Source organism: Lepus europaeus, chromosome 4, assembly GCF_033115175.1.
Source record: "Lepus europaeus isolate LE1 chromosome 4, mLepTim1.pri, whole genome shotgun sequence".
NCBI lineage: Eukaryota > Metazoa > Chordata > Mammalia > Lagomorpha > Leporidae > Lepus > Lepus europaeus.
The window spans coordinates 2,152,394-2,175,037 of NC_084830.1; the positions used below are offsets into that span (position 1 = coordinate 2,152,394).

The following is a 22,644-nucleotide window of genomic DNA, read 5'->3' on the forward strand; positions in this document are numbered from 1 at the left end:
CGTGGCTGAGGGGCTCCACATTCACCTTGGCCTCCCTCTGCCTCTCAGACCTCCCCCTCCCACGCAGGTGGCCAACATGGGCCGTGCCATCCACCTCCGCCTCTGCTCTGTGCCCGCCTCCCAAGCCAAGGACGCGGCTCTGCAGGCGGTCACCCAGCTGGCCCGCAGCCACACGCCCCAGCTGGTGACTGCCTTCCTGGACTTCTCCCAGCCGCTGGACAGGTGCCCCGCCGTCCCCCTCTGCCCCTCCCACAGGGCCGGGTGCGGGAAGGGAACCTGTACACCTGTTATTTGCCACACTCGACCTGGGCCGGGCACAGGGGCCACTGCTCACCAGCCCCATCACCCGAGCCTCAGCCACCCCGTCCCCTGACGGCAGGGAGCCCAGGGCCTGGGCGCTCCTGGCCAGGACCACCTCCTCCTGCCCCCCCGGCTCCAGCATGGGGGCTCTCCTGGGTCGGCTGGTGCTCAGGCCCTGGGCCCCGAGACAGGCCAGGTCCTCACAGGTGGCTGCTCCGGGCTGCTCACGGCTCAAATCCAAGCTCAGATCTCCGCGCCCCAGGCCCCGGCCAGTGTCACTCCTAGCTGCTCCGGCCCCGTGGCTGGTTCCCGGCCTCCATCCTGGGGATGGTGCCCGCACCCTGGTCTCTGGGGACCCGGAGGCGCCGTCTCCCTCAGCCACCTCTGCTTGGTCATCTCCCCCCGCTCCGAGCCCCTCCTGCCCATGCGGCTCACTCCCCGTGCCCCCGGGCCGTGCAGTGTGTCTGCTGCACTGCCCACCCCCCACCGCACACCCTCCCCAGCCCCGCCTGACTCCCCCCTGCCAGCACATGGGGCCTTCCTGCTGGCACTGTCCCAGGCCACCTGAGATGCAGAAGCCGGGGGGCGGGGGGAGGGGGCAGAGCTGCCCAGGCGCCCTGCGTGTCTCCCGGCTGGAAGCCGCCGACCTCCGGTAGGAGCCTGGCCAGGCGTTTCCAGTTACGCTGTGTTGTGATGGGGAATCGGTGATATGGATGTAGTATCCTATCTGAGAGGCAGAGACAAACAAGTTTCCCAGCTGCTGGCTGACTCCCCAGAGGCCCACAGCAGCCAGGGCTGGGCCAGGCCAAAGCCAGGAGCCGGGAGCTCCATCCTGGTCTCCGGCGTGCATGGCAGGCTCCCAGCTCCCTGAGCCATCCCTGCCACCCCGGGGTGTGCACCTGCAGGAAGCCCTCCTTCCACGCCCAGCCATCCTCGGGGCTGGGCCTCACCTCTTCCAGAACGCTCGATCTCGTTTTCGCTCGAGCCTGAGCCTCCTTGGCCACCTGGTCGTTCTTCTTCACCTCCACGTTAATTTTTTTCATTTCTTTCTCCAGCTCAGCCCGCTGTCCCTTCGGGTCCTTAGCGGAGCTGAGAGTTCTGGGGCTTTGCACTTTTTCAGTGCAGGTTGGAGCCCGTGTGGCTGCACTCAGACTGGGCGTTGTCCATTTTTTTTCTTTTTGGTAAAGATTTCTTTATTTATTTGAAAAGCAGAGACAGAGAGAAAAGGAGAGAGAGAGAGAGAGAGGGAGGGAGGGAGATATCTCCCATCTGCTGGTTCATTTGGCCAGGACTGGGCCAGGCCAAAGCCAGGAGCCAGGAGCTTCCTCCAGGTCTCCCACGTGGGTGCAGGGGCCCAAGGACTTGGGCCATCCTTCACTGCCTTCCCAGGCCACAGCAGAGAGCTGGATCGGAAGTGGAGCAGCTGGGACTCGAACTAGCGCCCATATGGGAAGCCAGCACCGCAGGTGCAGGCCTAGCCTTCTGTGCCACAGCGCCGGCCCCTGATTTACATTTTCCCAGCCTTGTGTGTGCAGTGCAGGAGCCGATTCAAGTACCTAGCATTTTGCTGTTTTTTCAAACATAGTGAGGTCTAAGTCACATACGCTACAATTCACCCAGTTAAAGTGCACAAAACCCAGTGGCTTGGTGCATCGTGTTACTGGTGTTTTCGCTGAGATAAATATATGCAAGGAACTGACACTGGAAGCCCCTCTGGGTGTTCGCGTCCATGTCACACAGGGAGCACTGTGGTCCAGTTCCAAAACTTTCTCACCACTGTGACGGGAACTCGGTGGCCAGTGGCGCCCGTGTCCCCTTGCAGCAGCTCCTGCCACCTCGGCTCTCCCTCTCTCCCCGTGACTCTCCTATAGGTGGGCTCATCCTCTCCTGCCTCCCACAGTCTGCCCCTGGGGTGATGTCTCGGGGTCCCCCCACACCTTCCTCCTTGTCAGGCCGGGTGATGCTCCAGAAGTGGGGTCCCTGCCACCCACGTGGGGGACCTGGATGGAGCTCCTGGCTCCCAGTCCAGCCCCAGACTTAGAAGGCATCTGGGGAGCAAACCAGCAGATGGGAGCTTCTCTCTCTCTGTCTCCCTCTCTCTCTGTCTCCCTCTCTCCCTCCTTCTCTCTCTCTCTCTGTCTCTCTCTATCTCCCTCCCTCTCTCTCTGTCTCTCTCTCCCTCTCCCTGCCTCTCTCTTTCCCTCCTCTCTCTCCCTCCCTCTCTCTCTGAATCCCTCTCTCTGTCTCCCTCTGTATCTCTGTGTCTCCCTCTCCCTTCCTCTCTCTCTCTCTGTCTCCCTTCCTCTCTCTGTCTCTGTCTCCCTCCCTCTCTCTCTGTCTCTCTCCCTCCCTCCCTCTCCCTCCCTCTCTCTCTCTCTGTCTCCCTCTCTGTCTCTGTCTCTCTCTCTCTCTCTCTGTCTCCCTCCCTCTCTGTGTCTCTCTCCCTCCCTCTCTGTCCCCCTCTCCCTCCCTCTCTATCTCTCTGTCCCCCCCCCCCATCTCCCTCTTTCTGGGGCACATGTCCAGCCAAGCCAAGCCCTTTGCCCGTTGCTCCCCCTGGCGGCTCCGGTGCCTTCCAAAAGCCGCTCACATCAGACTGTGCCGCTGCTCCCACGAGGGCACCAGGGACCACGCATGGCTCCGTCTGTGAGTCCCCGGCCCCCGGGAGCTGATGGCGCAGCAGGGCCTGGCCGGCCCTCCTCTCCCAGACACACGTGCCCCCCTGCCTGCCAGGGGCCAGTCTCCTCGGCGTCCTGCTTTCCTGACCCCTAGACCTCGGCTGCGGCTGCTCGGCCTCCCTGGCGGCCCCTCCGGCCCCAGGGCTCTCCTGGGCCCAGCCTCTCCCTGAGCACCTGACTTCTGCCCTTGGAGGTCCAGTGGGCGCTTCCGCCTCCCACGCCGGGGACCTGCGCCCCCTGCAGGCCGTGCCTGGTGATGCAGCGCTTCCTGCAGCTCAGCCTGAAACTCCTGGCTCATCACCCACATCCCCTCCTCCCCCAACTCCAGCCCCTCTGCTTCCGCCCTAGCCCTGGTCACCACGGGCCTCCCCTGGAGGGTCCGGTCTGCTTCGGGCTCCCTACACACACCCAGCACCCCAGGTGGGCCTGGGACCCTGTGGCTCCTCTGTGCGAAGCCTGGTAGCAGCCCCACCTCCCTCAAAGTCAGGGTCAGGACGCGGCCCCACCCCTCCACCCCGACACCAGCCTCCTGCGCCCGGCTGCCTTGGGCTGTCCTCCGTCTGTCTGTCCATCCGCCCAGCTGTGTGGCTCTGCACAGCATCAGTCACCCCCCCCCCGAGCTGCCCCGCTGTATTCTGTCCAACCCAGATGCGTCGTGTGTCCCTCGGTGAGACGCACCTGCGCTCCCAGAAGCCCCTCACGGCCGCCTCCTGAGGCCGGCTCGTCCCCACACTGCCACTGGCATCTGAGGCCCAGAGGGGTGCAGTGGCTTGGCCGAGGTCACACCGCACCAGGCAGGGCGAGGGCTGGCGCCTGAGTCGTGGGGCCGGTGCCCACGCTGGGAGGCCTCCTGGGGTGGTCCGTGTTCTGGTGCCCACCAGGCAGGCTCAGGGGCCCTGGGACGGCTTCCCGCCCCTCCACGAGACAGCCAGCCTGGGGCAGCCAGCCCTCCCCTGAGCCTCACAGGATTCTGATTGGGGAGGTCAGAGGTCCATCAGACCAGGCCTCCGGGCCCAGCTCCCTGGATGCCAGGCAGGGCCTTGGCCAGGCCCAGGCTCCCTTTCTGTGCTTTCGGACCCCGTCGGCAAAGTGGGCGTGAGGCCCCCTCCCCAACCAGCGAACCCTGCACCTGTGTCACCAGAGTGGCCTGGGGGTGGACAGACCTGCACCTGCGGGGGATGGGGGGGGGGAGCCTGGCTGCCAGCCTGCGTGGAGGCCCCAGGGCAGGAGAGGAGGGGCTGAGGTCAGAGGTCAGGGCTGTGAGTGTGGCTGAGGAGGGGCTGGGAAGTGGGCGCTCAGGAGGAGGTGGGAGGAGCAGGAAGTGCTCCCCCACCCCGCCAAACCCCGCCCCCACGGCCGAGGCCCCGCCCTTGCCCCAGCGTCCAGACCCACCAGGCTCTGCTCTGGCGCAGTGTCTGGCAGGGTCCTCACACCCGCTCTCTGGCCGCAGCCACGCCGTCCGCCTGTGGAGGGCCCTGGGGGCGGAGCAGGCCCTGAGCCACATGGTGCTGAAGGCGCTGCTGGCCTGGCTGAAGGAGCGGCCACTGCCCACCAGGGCCGGCGAGGCCGGGCCCTGCAGCTCCGAGAAGCCCTACCTGCGCTCGCTGGCCGTGAGTCGCCACCGCCCGGGCCCCAGGCCAGCCCGCGGGGAGGGGTTCCCGCATCCAGGCCGCACAAGCCCAGCCCCCTCTCCCTGGCCAGGGCTGACCAGCAGGTCAGTGGGGTGGGGTGGGGCTCCTGTTGCTCACAGTCCCCCCCAGGCCTGGGTTCCAGAGAGGGCAGGGGCCCAGCCCCGCACGGACACAGGCCCGTGGGAGCCTCACGGCCGGCCGCCCGCAGGCCATGAACACACTGCACGAGCTCCAGTTCACCAGGGAGTTCAAGGTCGCCATGCGGGATGCCTACCCCCGGCTCCTCCTGGCGCTGCTCACCCAGACGCACTATGTCTTGGAGTTGAACCTGCCCGCGGAGCCCCAGCCGGGGCAGCAGGCCCAGGAGACGGCGGCGGCCAGTCCCCAGAGGTGAGCCCGGGCGCCCCGTGCACAGCGGCCCCCGCCTTGCTTCCGCCCAGCTGCCTGGTGCGCCTGGGCGAGAAGCTGCCTCTCTCTCACCCTGCCCCCAATGTCTCCCTGCGTGTCGTCATCTGCGTCCCCCCAGTCCTTGGCGTGGACCCCCACTCCCGCCCTCGGCTCACCTCCCTGCCTGCGTGATTCCAACTCCGTGCAGCCGTGACCCCAGATGCACCCACAGCTGGGCAGTGGGCAGCACTGACCGCCTTGCCCACTGGCCACAGTGACGGTCAGAGGTCCAAAAACACCCACCCCAGGCACAGGCCCACGCCTGCACCCATCACCTTGGCTCCCATACCTTCCTGGGGGCCATGGCTGGGCCTGGGCCGCCCTCCTCCAGTGGGAAACCTCGGAGTGAGGGGACAGCGGGCACAGCCCTACCCCCAGCCACTCTGACCCGTGACATCAGCAGCCAGGGCCGCAGGGAGGCCAGCGACCCCTGCCCAGGCCTCAGACGAGCACTTCGCCCGGGTACCCCGCGGTGCCCACTGGCCTGCCGCTGTGTCTGGCCGGGAGGGGGTCTGGACACCCCCACCACGTAGCGCGCCGTTCTTGCGGATGCCCTGGCCGGCGGGGTGGCCCAGGACACAGTGTGGCCGCCCACGGCTCCGAGGTTCCTGGAGGACTCAGGTTCACGGGCGGGGGTGGGAGTGGGGAGGAAGGACCGGGGACAAAGTTTCCGTGTGGAAACTGCGGTGATCTGTTAGAAGCAGCAGCGGCCCTGGAGACGCACAGTGGGGCTGGCCGCAGGGCACTGCCTGCGTAACGCCACCCACCCCTCGGTGAGCACCGACGGCCAGACAGTGTGTGCGGCGTGCACGTCACTATGGTTAAAAGCAGCAAAACGGAGAGGCGGCGAGGAAGGGCTCGTGGGCCCGCAGGGCTGGGGGCTGAGCGCTGGCGTCCCCGCCCTCGAGGGGCACGCCGCCTCCCCGAGCGCCCGGCCCTCCCCCGGGGGGCTGAGTGCGGGCAGAGCGGGCTGGTGGGCTCAGGCAGGTGCTGCTGGGGCGCTGAGCACCCAGGAAGGCTGAAGAAGGCACCCGGGGGCCAGGAGGAGTGGGGAGACAGGCGTGGACTGCGGGCTCCCTGGGCTCGGCGGGCGTCCTGGGTGGCTCCACCTAGGGACCCAGAGGGCGTGACTGGGTGCTGGGCAGGGGCCCTGGCACTGCTGCCTCAGCTGAACCCCATGGTTCCGGAAGCCCCCGTGTGGCTGCAGGGGCGGGGCAGCCATGAAGGACGCGCCCCTGTCCCCAAGCGCCCCCAGAGGGACGCCTCCCGGTCCCCTTGTCCGGGCAGCCCCAGGGGCTCTGTGGCTGAGCTCAGGCACCTGACAAAGGCTGCCTCTTCTTAATGACACGGCGTGGGGTGGGGGCACGAGCCGGCTGCCATTCAGGCCGGCACCAGCAGGGACGTTCAGGTGGCCTTCGCTTCTGGGGACGAATCTCTGTGGGACTTCCTGCCGCCCTTGGCCCGCCCGCGTGACCCGGGGAGAACTCACCGCCACTCGGGCCCTGCCCCCTGCTGGACAAGGGCACCAGCAAGGGTCCCGGGGGGCAGGGGAGGCCCGGCTGCTGCCAGGCATACGGCCACACCACATGCCACACCACATGCCACCTATAGCGTCCCTTGTGCCTCACACACAGGTGTGGGCGGCGCAGCTGGTGTCCCCACGTGCCCAGTGGGCAGAGGACTCCCGGGCTGTGCCACACTGCCCTGGCCGTCCTCCTCCCTCCCCGGCTGCCCCACATCCTGAGTCTCTGCCCGGCTCCTAAGGCCACTCCCACTTCAACATCAGCATCCCTGGGGCTTCGATGGACCCCCAGTCCCTGCGCTCCCCAGCCAGGCCCTCTGTGCCCCGGCGCCCCAAGATGCTCCAGGGGCCCGCCCCACGCCCAGCGCAGGCCCCGCATGTCCCTCGCCTTAGCGTTAACCCAGGGCTCAGGGACACTCGGTGGCATGAGGCGCTAGAGCCAGGACGTGCCCTTCTGGCTGGGACAGGCAGCCTAGGCGGGAGCTGGGGCGGCCCCGGGTGGGCCCTGAGCGCTCTGCTTGGCCGCAGCACGTCCGTGGAGGCCCTGAGGAGCCTGCTCTCCACCACGGGGCACTGGCACGACTTCGCACACCTGGAGCTGCAGGACGCTTGGGAGCACTTCGCCTCCATCCACACCTACGCGAAGGGCGTCGGCCTCCTTGCCAGGTACGGGTTGGGGGGTGGCTGTGTGCACCACCTGCCCATGCTGGGTTCCCAGGGGCACCCGCCGCACCCTGGCACGAAGGAAGGCCACGCCCCCTACACCAGGCCCCCGGCACAGGCATTGCGGACCTGCGCCCTCCCGGAGCCCACACCCTGGGGCACAGGGGCCGAGCCAGCTTCTCTACCGGCCTGTGTCCAGCCCAGGCCTGGCACAAAGCAGGCAGTCAGGGGGTGCAGGGAGCAGGGCGCAGTGGGACACACGCCCATCCCGTCAGGCCGCCGCCGGCTGCCTGCTCCTGGTGGGGCTGGGGTGGAGAAGGGTGCACGCCGGGCAGCGGCCGAAGTCCAGCCCTCTCCCAGGGCCATGGTGGAAAACCAGTGCCCGCAGCTCAAGTCGGTGCTGGGCCAGCTGCTGCCCAGGCTGCAGAGCCAGGAGGAGCGGGAGAGGAAGGCGGCCATCCTCATCTTCACTGAGGTAGGCGTGCCCTGGGCCCAGCTCCACCTCCTCCGCTCCTGGTCAAGGGGCCCTCGGGGGGCTCCCGGATGGGTCCCCCAAGACCTGTCTCCCTACCCCCCGACCCTGCAGGGGTGAAGGGACTGGGTGGACACCCACGCAATCCAGGCACAAACGTGCAGCTGGGGTCACCCTGAAGGGGGAAGGGGCGGGGCCTGTGGGGGGCGTGTCATCGCCACAGCTGATGCTCTGGGCCGGGGGTGGGGTGGGGGTGAACCCACACACCAGCGCCCTCCACGGGGCTCTGTCCCCGGCTACGCTGTGGACACGGGGCCCCAGCCTTGCTGTGTGACCTGGGCCAAGGCCCGCCCCCTCTCCCAGCCTGGGTTTCCCAGGGTAAGTTCCAAACCCTCCCTACCGGAGACAGCCGGAGGGTGCTGGCCACCGGCTCTTCCTGAGAGCCCCGCCCGCCCCACCCCGCCCTGGATGCTGAGGCCGGCTCCCGGGAAGAGGGCGCCAGGCCTGAGCCGCCTGCCCCCCCCTCCCCGGGCGCTGCCCCAGTTCCTCCACAGCCCAGCACTGCTGGAGGTGCTACCCAGACAGGCCGCCCTGAACGTGCTGGCCCGGGGGCTCCGGGACTCCAGTGCAGCCGTGCGCGTGTGTAGCCTGCAAGGCTTTGGCAACATCCTTTTCCACCCTGAGAAGGTGAGGGCGGACGCGGGGGCACCCCCGCCCCGACGCCGCGGCCAGGTGCACCGGGTGAGCCGGCCACGGGGTCGGACCCTGGCTGCGTCACCCCAGCAGCGTGCCTTGGGCCACCCGACCCCTACTCCCTGGGCCGTGGTTCGCTCATCTCCAGAGTGGGGCAGGCTGCACGTGCCCATTACCTGGATCCGGTGGCTCTTCCACACCGGGGAGAGCCGAACCCTGGTGCCCCCTGCAGAGCCAGCCGGGGCTGCCCCAAGCCGGGCCTGGGGATGAGAACCCCCTGAGAGTGGCCTGGCCCAGTCTCCCGAGCTGTCACTGACTCCCCTGTTCCCAACCCATTCCGCCCATCACCATGACAACCCCATCCCAGAATAGGCAGCTGGAAGAGAGAGGCTTGCAGAGCTGCCTTGGTGGGGGCTGGCGTACGCCACGCCGGTCAGGGCCGTCACACTCCAGATACTGCCGACCGCCTCACGGCAGCCACTAGGAACCCAGGCCGCGGACCAGACCCTGCTCGGGCACACTCTAGACCAAGCGTCCTCAGCTCCCCGGGTCTTGGTGTCCACGGCCGTGCCAGAGGAGTGGTGGCAGCCCGTCTCCCAGGAGCACCTGCTCGGCCTCGAACCCCGGCTGTCCTGGGAGCGGCGGCCTGGGTCCTGCCAGAGGCTGACGCCATCCGGCACAGGGCGAGTTAGGGAGGATTTTCTCACTGTGGTGGGAAGCGAGAAGCCTGCACTCCCCTCCCTCACCCACCCCAGCGGCTTCGCCACGATGCCCAGCCCTGAGCTGTGGCTCTTGGAAGAAGCCATTCATCCATCCACACGTCCATCTGTCCACCCAGCCACACATCTGTCCATCCACCTTCGTGTCCATCCGTCTACCCAGCCACACACCCGTCCCCCCACCTTCGTGTCCACCCGTCCACCCAGCCACACACCCGTCCCCCCACCTTCGTGTCCACCCGCCCACCCAGCCACACAGCTGTCCATCCACCTTCGTGTCCACCCAGCCACACAGCTGTCCATCACCTTCGTGTCCACCCGTCCACCCAGCCACGCACCCGTCCCCCCACCCCTCGCACTACCACCCAGCCACACACCCGTCCCCCCACCTCTCGCCCTACCACCCAGCCACGCACCCGTCCCCCACCTCTCCCTACCACCCACCCACCATGGCCCACGTGCCCGTGGGTCTTTCATCTTTGGTTCATCTCTTTCTATCTTCGGTCATTCACCCAATCAGTTACTCAGAGGTCAGCTCGCCCCCTCACTCCTTGAGTGGCCGGGCACCTGTGCGCCCTCCTCTGGCTGCTCCCCACGCTGTCCAGGGCTCTGCACGAGCACAGGCATGGACAGGAGGCCGTCCGGGGACAGCACCCAGTCCCGCCCCCAAAAAGCCTGTGCTGCTGCTGCACGGCTGGGCTGCTAAAGCCGAACCCGGACGGAGCTCAGGAAGGTGGCAGAGACGCCACGCACCTGTCAGAACCCGCTGGTGTCAGCACACGCCACTCCCACCGTGGCTCAGGGACAGCTCAGGACAATCTGGGGACACGGGGCAGACAGAGCGCTGAACAGGAGTGTGAAACATGTCCAACGGGACCCGCTGGTCACTCCCAGCACAGAAGTCCTCCAGCCACCACCTCGGCACCGCGTCCCCGGCAGCCTGGCCACCCCCTGCCCACTCCACCCCCTGGCCCACGGCACCCCCGGGGTGGGAGGGAGCCCTACAGGCGTGCGGGGGAGCGAGGACCTGGGGCTCCACTGGGACTGAGCTCTGGGAGGGCCCCAGGTGGGCCGGGCTCTGCGGGACGCGCAGCGGCTCTGCTCACGCCGGCCAGCCGGCCGGGTGGGGCAGGGGCGCGGGGAGCGGTGCGGGGCCCGGGCGGCCGCGCCTTCCGCCCACAGGCGCCCGCCGCCCCCAGGGAACCCTGCTCCGCGGGCAGCTGCCGCCCTTCCTCGACGGCTTCTTCCAGAAGAGCGAGCCGGTGGTGGTGCGCGTCATGGCCACCGTGTCGGACGTGCTGCATCGCCTGGGCCGGCACGGCGCGGGCGCGCAGAGCCTCGGCGTCGCCATCAACGCGCGCTCTTTCTTCGACGACGTGAGCGTGCGGGCCCGCGGGTCCCCCGCCTCCTCCCAGGGGACGCGGCCTGGGGCGGGCAGGGGCTCCGCCGGGGGCGCTCGCCGACCGCCAGGGGGCGCCACAGCCGCAGGTTCAGTCCCGGGGCTGATCTGTCGCTGGGAAGGTGGGGGAAAGGCCCGCCCCCAGCCCCTTGCCCTATGCTGGGGCGTCGGAGACGGCGTGGGGTCCTGTCCCCCTGCGGGATGCGGCGGGGCGGGGCTCTCAGGTGGGCGAGGGCGGGGACCCCGCCGCACCGGGCTCTGCCTCTGAGCCCCCGCCTTGCAGGAGCGGGACGGGATTCGGGCGGCGGCCATGGCACTGTTTGGGGACCTGGTGGCAGTGATCACAGGCCAGGAGCCGAAGGGGCTGCGCAGCCAGGTGTACCAGAGCATGGTGCCCCTGCTCCTGCATCTGAAGGACCAGTGCCCGGCCGTCGTCGTGGTCAGTGCCCCCAGGGCCGGCCGGGGTGGGGGCTGGGGCCCCGACACTCACGGCAGGCGGTGACCCCCGCCCCGCGTCCCCGCAGCAGGCCAAGTTCGCCTTCTACCGCTGCGCCGTGCTGCTTCGCTGGCGGCTGCAACACACCCTCTTCTGCACGCTGGCCTGGGAGCGCGGCCTCAGCGCCCGCCACTTCCTCTGGACCTGCCTGGTGAGCGGCGCGGTGGGGAGGGGCCGGGGCCCTGCGGCGGGGCCGCTCCCGGCCAGCGGCAGTGACCGCGGGCTGTGCTCGCCAGATGACGCGCGGCCAGGAGGAGTTCAGCATCCACCTGGCGCAGGCCCTCAGCTACCTGCACAGCTGCCACCAGCACATCAGGACCTGGGCTGCGCTCTTCATAGGTGGGCACAGGGGGCGGGGCCCCGAGAAGAAAGGGACGGGGAGGGGCCGGAGCGGGCCTGGGCAGCCCCGCGCACCTGCCAGCTGCCCCCGTGTCTCCCGCACAGGTTACACCGTCTGCTACCACCCCCAGGCCGTGGCGCAGATGGTGAGCAAAGGGGACTCACAGCTGCTGCTGCGAGGTAAGCGGAGCCCCGCCCCGCCCACCGCCCAGCCCAGGTCAGCCCCGCCCTGTCCAGCCTACCGCCCGGCCCCGCCCCGCCCTGCCCAGGCCGGCCCCGCCCCACCCACCACCCAGCCCCGCCCTGTCCAGCCCTCTGCCCAGCCCTTCCCCTCCCGCCCCACCTGCTGCCCGGCCCCGCCCCGCCCAGCCCCACCCTGTCCAGCCCTGCCCAGCCTCCCACCCCGAGGCCCTCTGACACCCAGTGCACCATGGCAAGACTGAGGCCCCGGTGCAGCCCGGGGTCAGCGTCAGGACGGGCACCCGGGCGGAGGAGGGCTCCGGTGTGAGCAGGTGGCACGGGGTGAAGGGAGCCGCCCAGGCCAGAGCAGGGCGTGGGCACTGCCCAGCCACCTCCCCGGGCGGGACGGAGGACGCAGGCGTCCACTCTAACCTGCCCCTCCTCTCCCGGAGCCTTCGAAGACCTCAGGGAGGACCCCGAGCCGGGCATCCGGGAGTTCGCCACCAGCCAGCTGTCCTTTCTCCACAAAGTGTGCGCCAGGCCCCAGTGATGGAGCCCCGCCCCCCGCCCCGCCCCCAGAGCATTTTTCTATTTGAAAGAAAGATCTAGATTCACAAAGAAGCGTCCCACCTGTCAGCTCCCTGCCCCCCACCCCAGGGCCCTCCCCAGTGCCCAAGCCCGGCCCCAGGAGACAGGGCAGGCCTGGGAGGCTGGGCCAGACCGAGAAGCCCCCGAGGGCCCGCGGATGGCACCTGTCCACCCGCAGAGAGAAGGGACCGGGGCCCCGCGGCCAGCCCCATCCTGGGTGTGGGAGGGCGCTCACCGCTGCTCGGGGGCCACCACGGCACCAGCCCTCCATCCGCCCCCGTCACCCTGTCCCTGGCCTCAGCTGTCCATCTACAAAATCGGTCTCCGGGTCCCAGGGACCGCCGGCGTCCTGCCCTGCCTGCAGCCAGGCCCCTCCCCTCTCCCCTCTCAGCCTCAATCTCCCCACAGGGGAAGTGGGCATGGACCCCCCCACTCGGGCCCCACCCCCAGACTGCACCCCTGCAGGGCCAGCCACCCTCCCCCCACCTCCCACTCACACCGCCCAGCCCCTTGCTGCCCCCGCCCTGCACGGCACAGACTCCTGGGCTGTCGCCCCCACCCTGTCCTCACTGTCCCCCTAGACTGTGAGCCCCTCGGGGCAGGCACCCGGCTGCCCAGGCCGGCAAGTGGAGGCCCCACAACTGGACGGTGGATTGAAACACTGAGCCATCTCCACAGAGCCGCACGTGTGCTGTGCTGAGCCCCCTGCCTGCTGCCCTGTCTGCTCCAGCGACCCCCAGCCTCTGCGTGGGGGAAGGGCGGGGACTGCCAGGGTCCCAGTCGGGTGTACCCCACCCCCAGCCCATCTCCGGGGCTCCCTCCCTCCGGCAATCCCATTTAATCAAGACTGGGGGGGCACCAACTCCCCTGGCTCCTGGAACCGCAGTAGCTGTGCACGAACCCTGGGGCCCCGGGGTCTGGGTCCCCAGCTGGGAGCGGGGAGGCCCTGGGAGAGGAGGGGGCTCCACTGTGGCGTCAGTGGCAACCGCAGGCCCCTCCCAAAATGCAGACAGGCCCCAGGTGGCGGGCGCCCAAAGCTGGGCAGTGGAGCCTCTGGCGGGACTGGGGTGGGGGGCAGGGGCCCAGGGGCCCTCTCAGGTGCCCGTAGAGGCCCCGACAAGGGAGGCGCCGAGGCCAGGCCCGCAGGGGCAGGAGAGTGGCAGTCTAGGACTAACATGGGCTGAGACGTGGTCCCGGGGCCTGTGTCTGTGGGGGCGGGGCTGAGAGCACCAAGCAGGCCTGCCTGCTGGACCCAGAGTGCACGCACCCCCCAAGCTCCCACCCCCGGCCCCCTGCTTCCCTCCCAGAGCTGACCCCCATGAGCCCCCGAGGCCACCCTGCGTCCCCACACGCTGAGGCTGACATGAACTGGTCTGCGTGGGGCGAGGAGGCGGCCGCCCTGGCAGCCCAGGGCCCTACACAGGTGCCAGCAACACCCAAGTCCTGCACATGGGCAGCAGCCTGCGACCCCCACGGCCGAGCGGGGCTGGCCTGGGGGGGACTCCCGGGAGTTCGCAGGGCCCCAGGGCGAGGTCCACCCCCACCCACAGACCACAGCCTCCCGGGCCCCAGGGCTGCCCGCCCTCGGCCTCCCCCCCACACCGTCCACACGCAGCCACGGGTCTTGTTTTATTGCCAGGACATCTGACCGCCCCGGGTCCAATAACTTAAGGTGCTGAGAACAGGGCTGGGCGGGGGGCGGGGTGCTGGGCCCAGTGCTTCCAAAGCCGCGCCCTGCCCAGCAGCCACCAGACAGGAGACCCGACTCTGGTGGCAGCGAGGTGCGGCCCTCGGCGGGCGGGGGCGGGGCCCGGCTACATCACACAGCACCTGGCCCTGTGCGTGCGGGGGTCCTTGAACCGCAGCCTCTGCTTGGGCCGGTACTTCTCCAGGTAGGTGAGCTGTTTGCTGTTGATGGCCCCACGGCGCTTCCTGGAAGACATGGGGGTCACCTGGGGCCACCTGGGGCCACGGGCCGAGGGGGCGCGGGGCCGCGGGGAGGCGGGGGCCGCACTCACTGTCGGATGAACTGGACGGCGTCTTCATACTTCATGCCGCTCTCCAACAGCGCCAGCGCCACCAGCACCGGGGCCCTGGGGGCAGACGCAGGCTGTGGTCACCCGGCCAGGCGCCCGGAGCCCGGCCCCGCGCCTGGATCCTAAGGCCGGCTGCCTCCCCAGTGGCCGGGCAGCGGCTCAGGGCCCCGGGCTGCCAGCGAGGGCGGCAGGGGAGAGCCCGGAGCGCGCGGGCCTGGGGCCCTCCAGTGCTGGCTGCCACCCCCTTCCAAGGACCCGGCCAGGGAATGCCTGTGCTAAGGGGGCAGGGCGGCAGCTCCTCCCTCTGCAGCGGGAGGGATTCGGGTCAGACTTTAGGAAGGACTTCCGCCAGCCCCCCCCCCCAGAAGGTGGGAAGCTCCCGTGGGTGTGACCCAGCCGTGGGAAAGTGAGAAAGCCCGCCCCCAAGAGCCGCCCCCTCCCCACTCCCGAGCTCAAGCTGATGCCGGCAGCCCCGGCCGCTCACCGTCCCAGGCCGGCCACGCAGTGCACGGCCACGCAGCTGCCCGGGTCATCACAGAACTTGGCCTTAAGCAGGCTCAGCCAGTCGTCCACCACCTTGCCGGGCGGGGGCGCCCCATCGTCAAAGGGCCAGTCCTGCAGAGGGGAGCGGCCCATGAGCACCCCAAGGCCGAGGTGCTGGGCGCGCTTGGGAGGGGCTGAGCCTGCTGGCAGCCCGCGGGGGCTGGGGGACGCTGGGAGGGGCAGGCTCACCACAAGCACCCCACTGTGAGCAGGCAGTTTCCTGCCCCCTCCTCCAGGAAGTCTTCCTGGATCACCCACCCCTTTCTGAGGACAGCGTCCTCACGAGCCCACGATGGCAGCCCTCACTGTGCTGCTGGGGTCACAGTCCCTCCTGCCTGTGTGCCAGGGCAGGGCGGGGCGGGGGGCCTGAGAGGTTCGAGGCCAGCGCGCCCCATGGCTCCCGGCACCTGTGGGGACACCTAAGCCTGGCCACACAGCCCGGACTGCGGGAGGGCAGGGGGGAGGACTGTAGGCTCAGGCCCTCAATCTGCCCGGGGGCCACCTGGACTGCGTCCCCACAGCCCCCAAGGCCAGCAGAGGCGAGGCCCAGCCTGGCTGCGAGGACAGCAGCGCCATCTATGTCCCGGTGAGGGGGCGTGGGGAGCGCAGCTAAGGGGCCGGCCCCAGAACCGCTGCTCTTACTTGTGGGGGTGACGCCAAGCGGGCCCACTGGGCTGACCGAGGCTGGCGCTCGAGGCCACGTGCCCTGCCCGGCTTCGCTGAGGGAGAAGCAAGCACCCCGGAACCCCCACGCTGCTGGGGCATCGGCCCCACCCCCGGGGAGCACAGGAGCGGCCCAGGGGGTCCTGCAGCCCAGGCCACCCCACCCTAGCCGGCTGCTCCTCCCCAGGGCGAGCAGGCGGGCCGGGACTGCTTGAGACAGTGACGCCCGTCAGAAACGGGGTCCCCGCCACAGAGCAGCAACTGAGGGGTGCCGGGAGCCGCCCCGCTCCTCCCATGGGATTGGGCCAGGACAGAGCTGCCCGCCCCCCTCGCCACCCGGACTGGGGTCCCCATGGCCACAGCAGCCAAGGAAACAGCCGCAGGGCCGTAGGCACGGCTCCCAGGAGGGCCTCCCCAGAGGCCAAGTTGGCCCCGGGCCAGGCCAGGAGCCCAGGAGCCCAGCAACATGGCAGGTGCCCGGCTGGGCCTGGCCTCCACCCCGGCGGGCTCAGGGGCCCCCGGCGACCCCCGCCGTGTGCACCGCGGGGCCGGCCCAGGGAGGCGGGGCAGCGGGAGCTGAGGCGGGGCCCTTGCCCTAGAGGTGGGTGGGGGGCGCAGGGGCGCGGGGCGGCGCAGGGGTGCAGGGGCGGCGCCCTCACCACCACAGTGATGCCATCTCTCTCCAGCGGGGCCTTGTCATAGGTCACTTCACACACGCGCACCACCGTGGTGGCGCCGTACTTCTTGAGGTCCTGCGGGGCCAGGGGGAGGAGGAGGGAGAGGCTGGGCCGGGGCGAGTCCCAACCCCCCTCCCCCACGCCGGGGTGCAGAGCAAGTCGGGTCCCCCCCACCCCCTTCACAGCTCAGCTCCCGGCAGGAGGTCTGATGGGCTGTGGCCTGCACCATCGGGGGGCCCTGTCCCCTGTAACCCAGGGGCAGCCCCTGCACACTCCCCCTGCCCTCCCCACCGACATACAGGATGCTGACCCCGGGTCTCGGCGGCAAGGCCCTGCTTCCAGACAAGGCTATGGGGACAGGGCCCAGGGCCTTCAGAGTCGCCCCAAGCAGCCCCGTGAGCAGGGGGCCTGGAATGGGGTGGGGGCGGCTGGGGAAAGTCCCAGCCCAGCCTGGCACAGGGCAGGGCAGCTGAGGGGGGGGGGCTGCTCCCACCCCCACCGGCCCCAGCAAAGATTTGGGGAGTGGTGAGCACTCAGCCACAGGGCCGTGCTGGGCACACAGTGGGGACACCGGACACAGCAGGGCCACGGCCCAACCAACTGAGACCACAGGGAGCAGTAAGGGGGTGCCCCAGAGTCCCCCATGCCCTCAGCAGAGGGGCGGCCACCCCTGGAACTGAGCCCTGACCCTGGTCTCACTCTGCACCCTGATCCTGGTCACGCACTGAGCCCTGACCCTGGTCACATACTGACCCCTGACCCTGGTCACATACTGAGCCCTGATCCTGGTCACATACTGAGCCCTGACCCTGGTCTCACTCTGAGCCCTGACCTTGGTCACACACTGAGCCCTGACCCTGGTCTCACTGAGCCCTGACCCTGGTCTCACTCTGAGCCCTGGCCCTGGTCTCACTGAGCCCTGACCCTGGTCTCACTCTGAGCCCTGGCCCTGGTCACACTCTGAGCCCTGACCCTGGTCTCACTGAGCCCTGACCCTGGTCTCACTGAGCCCTGACCCTGGTCCCACACTGAGCCCTGACCCTGGTCACACTGATCTCTGACCCTGGACTCACAGTGACCCCTGACCCTGGTCTCACTCTGAGCCCTGACCCTGGTCTCACACTGAGCCCTGACCCTGGTCTCACACTGAACCCTGATCCTGGTCCCACACTGAGCCCTGACCCTGGTCTCTCACTGAGCCCTGGCCCTGGTCTCACTCTGCACCCTGACCCTGGTCCCACACTGAGCCCTGACCCTGGTCCCACATTGAGCCCTGACCACAGTCACACTGAGCCCTGACCCCGGTCTCACTGAGCCCTGATCCTGGTCTCACACTCAGCCCTGATCCTGGTCTCACACTCAGCCCTGATCCTGGTCCCACACTGAGCCCTGACCCTGGTCTTACACTGAGCCCTGACCCTGGTCCTACACTGAGCCCTGACCTGGTCTCACACTCAGCCCTGACCCTGGTCACACTCAGCCCTGATCCTGGTCACACTCAGCCCTGACCCTGGCCACACACTGAGCCCTGGTCCTACTCACTGGCTGAACCCAAACCTTGGTTACACTCTGAGTCTGGCTGTTCAGAGACTCAGCACTCACCCTGATCACATGCTGACCTCTGACCCTGGCCACACAGTAAGTCCCAATCCTGACCACACGTTGAGCCCTGGGCCCAACCACATACTGAGCCCTGGTCCTGACCACACACTAAGTCCCAATCCTGACCACACACTAAGTCCCAATCCTGACCACATGCTGAGCCTTGGTCCTGGCCACGTGCTGAGTCCTGCTCCTGACCACACACTGGGCCCTGGTCCTGGCCACAGGCTGATCCCTGGTCCTGGTCTCATACTGAGCCCTGGTCCTGGCCACAGGCTGGGCCCTGGGCCTGACCACATGCTGACCCCTGACCCTGGCCACAGGCTGGGCCCTTGTCCTGACCACACACTGAGCCCTGGTACTGGCCACATGCTGAGCCCTGGTCCTGGTCTCATACTGAGCCCTTATCCTGGCCACACGCTGAGCCCTAATCTGACCACACGCTGGGCCCTGGGCCTGACCACATGCTGACCCCTGACCCTGGCCACAGGCTGAGCCCTGGTCCTGGCCACACACTGAGCCCTGGTCCTGGCCACGTGCCATGCGCCCACAGTGCTGGACTCAGTACTTCCCCAGACCCTGATGTCGCCATGATAGGGGCACCTTGCTCAGTGTCCTGAGCCCAAGAAGCCCCTTCCCCCACCCTCGCAGGCCCTGTGCTGTTTCCGAAGCCTGAGGGGCTCAGCCTACACAGCAGAGAGAAGCCCGGTGACCACTGCCCCACGGCCCTGGGTCATGCGGGGGACAGATGCAGACTCCACACACACTCGTGGCTCTGCAGCCAGGGTGGCAGGCAGCAGGAGGCCTCTCCTGCCGGGGCGGCTCCAACCCAGCCCAGGTCTCCCCACTCAGAGGGCTGGGGCCCCGGGGCTCCCCACACAGAGGCCTGGGGCCCCGGGGTCTCCCCATGCAGAGGGCTGGAGCCCCGGGGTCTCCCCACTCAGAGGGCTGGGGCCCCGGGTCTCCCCACACAGAGGGCTGGGGCCCCGGGGTCTCCCCACTCAGAGGGCTGGGGCCCCGGGTCTCCCTATGTAGAGAGCTGGGGCCCCGGGGTCTCCCCACTCAGAGGGCTGGGGCCCCAGGGTCTCCCTATGTAGAGAGCTGGGGCCCCGGGGTCTCCCCACTCAGAGGGCTGGGGCCCCAGGGTCTCCCTATGTAGAGGGCTGGGGCCCCGGGGTCTCCCCACTCAGAGGGCTGGGGCCCCGGTGTCTCCCCACTCAGAGGGCTGGGGCCCCGGGCTCCCCATGTAGAGGGCTGGAGCCCTGGGGTCTCCCCACTCAGAGGGCTGGGGTCCTGGGTCTCCTATGTAGAGGGCTGGGGTCCTGGGTCTCCCCACTCAGAGGGCTGGGGCCCCAGGTCTCCCCATGCAGAGGGCTGGGGCCCCGGGGTCTCCCCACACAGAGGGCTGGGGCCCCAGGGTCTCCCCACGCAGAGGACTGGGGCTCCCGGGCTGCTGCCACCCCAGGCCTCACCCACAGCACGCAGGTGACCACCCCGGCCCCTGCACCCGCCTCTCTGCAGCCTGCTGCCCTGCTAGGGCCCCTCCCACCCGCGGCAGCACCCAACTCACCTGGATGAAGGTGCTGAGGGTGGCGTTGGTGGGGTTGTGGGTGATGAGGAAGCGCATGTTCCTGTAGCTCAGCTCCACGGGGGCCGGCCGGTTCATCCGCGCCATGGCCGCCCCTGGGGCTGGGAGGGGGCGCCAGAGAGGGCTGGGCCCGCGGACCAGAGAAGCCCTCCCCCACAGGAGAGCCAGGTGTGCTTGTCCTAGGAGAGGTTGTCTGAAAACCCACCCCTCACTCCGCACAAATATTGTGCAAATACTCGGGAGGGGGAGGGAGCTGCCCGGTGCGTGGATAGTTAAAAAAGAAAATCCAACGTGTCAAAAACAATAAGACCCCCAGGGTAAAACAGGCGACTCCAAAGAGCTGTCTCTCGGGGCTGATGATGGTAGGTGGGGTGTGGAAACAAAAGACGAGTCAGCAAGAAAAAAAAAAAAAAAAAAAACTTAAGAAGTCCAGAGTGAATCCGGCCGTGGGGACACTGTCCAGTGCTGTGTCCCTCGCTGGGACGCCCCCCTGCATCAGTGGACGACCAACGGCACCCTTGGCTCACAGGTGGGCCTCAATCCCCCAAGGACCAAAGGGAAAATGAACTTGAAATGAGCCAACTTGGGGGCGGCCTTGGGGTGGGCGTCTCGGGCAGTCTCAGGCACACGGTGTCCCTGTCACGTTACCCCATCAGGGTCCAGCGAGTCCCGGAGCAGGGCAGGGGGCTCAGGGGGCAGCGCCGGCCCCAGGTCGGGCAGCGGCGGCCAGCGGCGGGCGAGGGCGATGGTGACGGCCAGCGGCGCAGGGCGGTCGGCGGCAGCAGGGGCGGCGGCTATGCTGGGCACCGGGGCACTCAGAGCGGCCCCCGGGCGGTCTCTCCATAGGCCCCCCGGCGGTCAGCTGCACGCAAGGTCTGGACGAGCAAGGAGAGGGAAGTTAGGGGCCCTGAGCTGACAGGGCCGCCCCAGATGGGGTGGGCAGGGACCACACAGACCCCAAGGGGGGCTGAACCCATCCGGTGCATCTGCGGGGACAGAGAGCCCAGCCCCGCCCCTCGGCCTGCAGTCGGCAGACCCCGCCCCGCCCGATTGTCTTTGGATTCTTGGCCCCTGTGCAGTGTCTGAGCCCCAAGGAAAGGGGGCCGGCACAGCCAGCCCTGCCGGGGGCATGGTGGGGTGCGGGGTGCAGCCCCAAGCATGCCTGCTGTCCTGAAGCCTCCTGCCCTGGCCAGTCCCCGCCCCAGCCACCACGGCTGTCCCCAGCATGGGCTCCCAAGGTTGGCGGGGACAGGAGATAAACAGGTCGGCCCTGCCCTCTGGGAGCTCAGAGAGGCAGGGCTGGTTGCAGGGGCCAGGGCCGGCCGCCAGGCACATGCCATGCCGCTGACGGAGCGCAGGTGGCCAAGGGCCGGTCACACGGTGACCCTCCCCAACCTTGGACGTGCCACTGGCCCCTTTGCATATGAGGGGTCCACCAGGATGCCCCCAAGTCCCTTCAGCTGCAGCCAGGGGCTAGAAGACCCCTCCAGGCCCCGTGCCCGCCACCCCTCCCTGCTCAGCCCAAGACACGGGCACCGCACGCCACCCTCACCGGGCAGAGCCACCACCTCGTCCCTCTGGCCCCACCCCAGTCGCCTTCTCCGACTGCCCACAGGCAGGCTGGCCCCGGAGCCTCAGCCTGTGTTCCCCCGGGACGGGGAAGGAGGGACAGGGGCTCCACCGTGGCCAGCACAGCCCCACAGGTGCCCACGGCCTGCAGCTGCAGCTGTGTGGCGTGGGTGGCCCAGCACTGCTGGGCTCCGGGCAGGCCCCACGACCCCCAGAGCGGCTCTGGCCGCATCTTGGGGGCCCCAGAAAGGAGACAAGGCAGAGAGAAGGACCTGTCCCTGGCTCAGCCAGCCCCCAACCTGTGTGAGTGCCTGGGTGTGAGCGTATCAGGGTGTGCACATGGGTGTGAGTGCATGTGTGTACCTGTGTGTATGCACGTGAACATGTGTGTGTGTCGAGGAGAAAACAGCCCAAGGAAGCCACAGGTACACAGAGGCCCCTCCCCGAGGGACTCACGCACCACCCCCCGCTGCTGGGGCCTGGGGCCCCCGGGGCTGAGGGTCCTGAGAAGGAGGTGGGCACTCAGCCACCCCACACCACGGCCACCCCAAGGCCTGACTTGTCACATGTCTACGGGAATCAGCAGTTTTACTGGGCTGGGCTCAGGGGCCAGGGGCCAGGGGTCAGGGTCAGGGTCAGGAGCTGAGGCTGGACCAGGCTGGGCTGGGGTCTTGCCACACCCGCACTTGTCTCTGCAGCCTGGGGCCCCAGAAACACCCCCAGGCTCACCCCTGCCCTGGGGCCACCCCCCGGGGAAGACCCTTCCTGCCTACTCATTGAGCAGAGCCCAGAGGAGGCCTGATGGGCGCAAGCCTGGTGCCCGTGGGGGTCCCGGCCCGGCTCCCAGGCTTGTGGCTGTACCCGGGGCAGCCAGGCACACCTGGCCCCCTGCTAAGCCCAGGAGGCCCAGGTCTGGGCAGGGGGCTCCCTGCCACCTAAGCCTCAGGCTCCCCACCTGGGAAACAGGCCGAGCCCCTGCCCCCAGCAGGCTGTGGTGCAGCCCCCCCCAACCAGGGGGCTGTGCTCCACTGGCCTCTAGCTGCCTCTGCACTGCACGCCAGGCCCACCAGCCCCCATGCCCAGGGGGTCCTATGGGGAGCTGCAGCCCCTCCTTCCCTGGGGCCAGCGGCCAGGGAGCCGCGGGCCTGGGCCCTCTGCTGTGGGACCAGGCGTCCAGCCCGGCGGATTTCTTCCCCCTCAGGTCCAGGAGAGGAGCCCGCTGAACCCCAGCCCAAGAGGAAGCCGAGGTTCAGGCTGGCCCCCGCCTCATTCCTTGCAGAACCCAGCCACACAGGAGCCCCGTGTGACCCTACAGGCAGAAGGCTCGTGGGGGCCCCGGGGAAGGGCCAAGACGGGACGGCTGGGGGCTGCCCCGCACCCCTCCTGGGGCGTCGCCGCCTGGGGGCGGGGCTGGGGTCCTAGGTCCCGCCCACCCGCCCGCACACCGCGTCCCGCCGCAGGCTCACCCGCGCCCGCACGCCTCCCGCCGCCTCCATGCGCGCCGGGCCAGGCCGGGCCGCGCTCGCCGGCCCAGATCCCGCCGCGCGGGCCTCGCAGTGGGCGCCGGCTCCAAGGCGGTGCCCGGCCGGCCCCGGCTATTTATAGCGCCCGGGCGTCACGTGGGGCGGTGACCCGCGGGCGCCCGGGCCGCGGGGGCTCCCACACCTGCCGCCTAAATATAGCCGCGGGCCGCTGCCCCGCGCGCTCACACAAAGGGGCCGGAGCGAGGAAGAGGAAGCGGCCGGGCCGCAGGAAGGGATAGGCGCGGGGCTCGGCCCTTCCTCCTAGCTCCGGTCCTCCGCCCCGGGGGCCTCGCGGGCAGGGGTCTCCAGCAGGACG

General features: G+C 69.2%; 2 protein-coding genes across 2 annotated transcripts in view; one reads left to right on the forward strand and one right to left on the reverse strand.

Annotated features, from left to right (window-relative positions):
- The window catches only part of LOC133758230 (maestro heat-like repeat family member 5), a 37,925-nt gene extending 25,836 nt beyond the window's left edge, over positions 1-12,089 (forward strand). Inside the window, exons 20-31 of the mRNA XM_062189413.1 lie at positions 68-222; positions 4,429-4,588; positions 4,818-4,999; positions 7,089-7,244; positions 7,602-7,716; positions 8,257-8,400; positions 10,325-10,501; positions 10,808-10,963; positions 11,049-11,171; positions 11,257-11,359; positions 11,465-11,539; positions 11,992-12,089. Of these exons, the coding sequence (XP_062045397.1) occupies positions 68-222; positions 4,429-4,588; positions 4,818-4,999; positions 7,089-7,244; positions 7,602-7,716; positions 8,257-8,400; positions 10,325-10,501; positions 10,808-10,963; positions 11,049-11,171; positions 11,257-11,359; positions 11,465-11,539; positions 11,992-12,089 (1,644 nt within the window). The remainder of the gene's footprint in view (positions 1-67; positions 223-4,428; positions 4,589-4,817; positions 5,000-7,088; positions 7,245-7,601; positions 7,717-8,256; positions 8,401-10,324; positions 10,502-10,807; positions 10,964-11,048; positions 11,172-11,256; positions 11,360-11,464; positions 11,540-11,991) is intronic.
- A 1,654-nt stretch (positions 12,090-13,743) lies between these two features.
- On the reverse strand, positions 13,744-22,361 carry PTP4A3 (protein tyrosine phosphatase 4A3). Its single transcript, XM_062189435.1, has 6 exons — positions 22,272-22,361; positions 19,219-20,111; positions 16,029-16,121; positions 14,648-14,778; positions 14,146-14,220; positions 13,744-14,059 (listed from the first exon to the last, which is right to left on the reverse strand). The coding sequence occupies exons 2-6, from the start codon at positions 19,321-19,323 to the stop codon at positions 13,942-13,944; spliced, it is 522 nt and encodes a 173-aa protein (XP_062045419.1). The 5' UTR covers positions 19,324-20,111; positions 22,272-22,361; the 3' UTR covers positions 13,744-13,941.
- Positions 22,362-22,644: the final 283 nt, after the last annotated feature.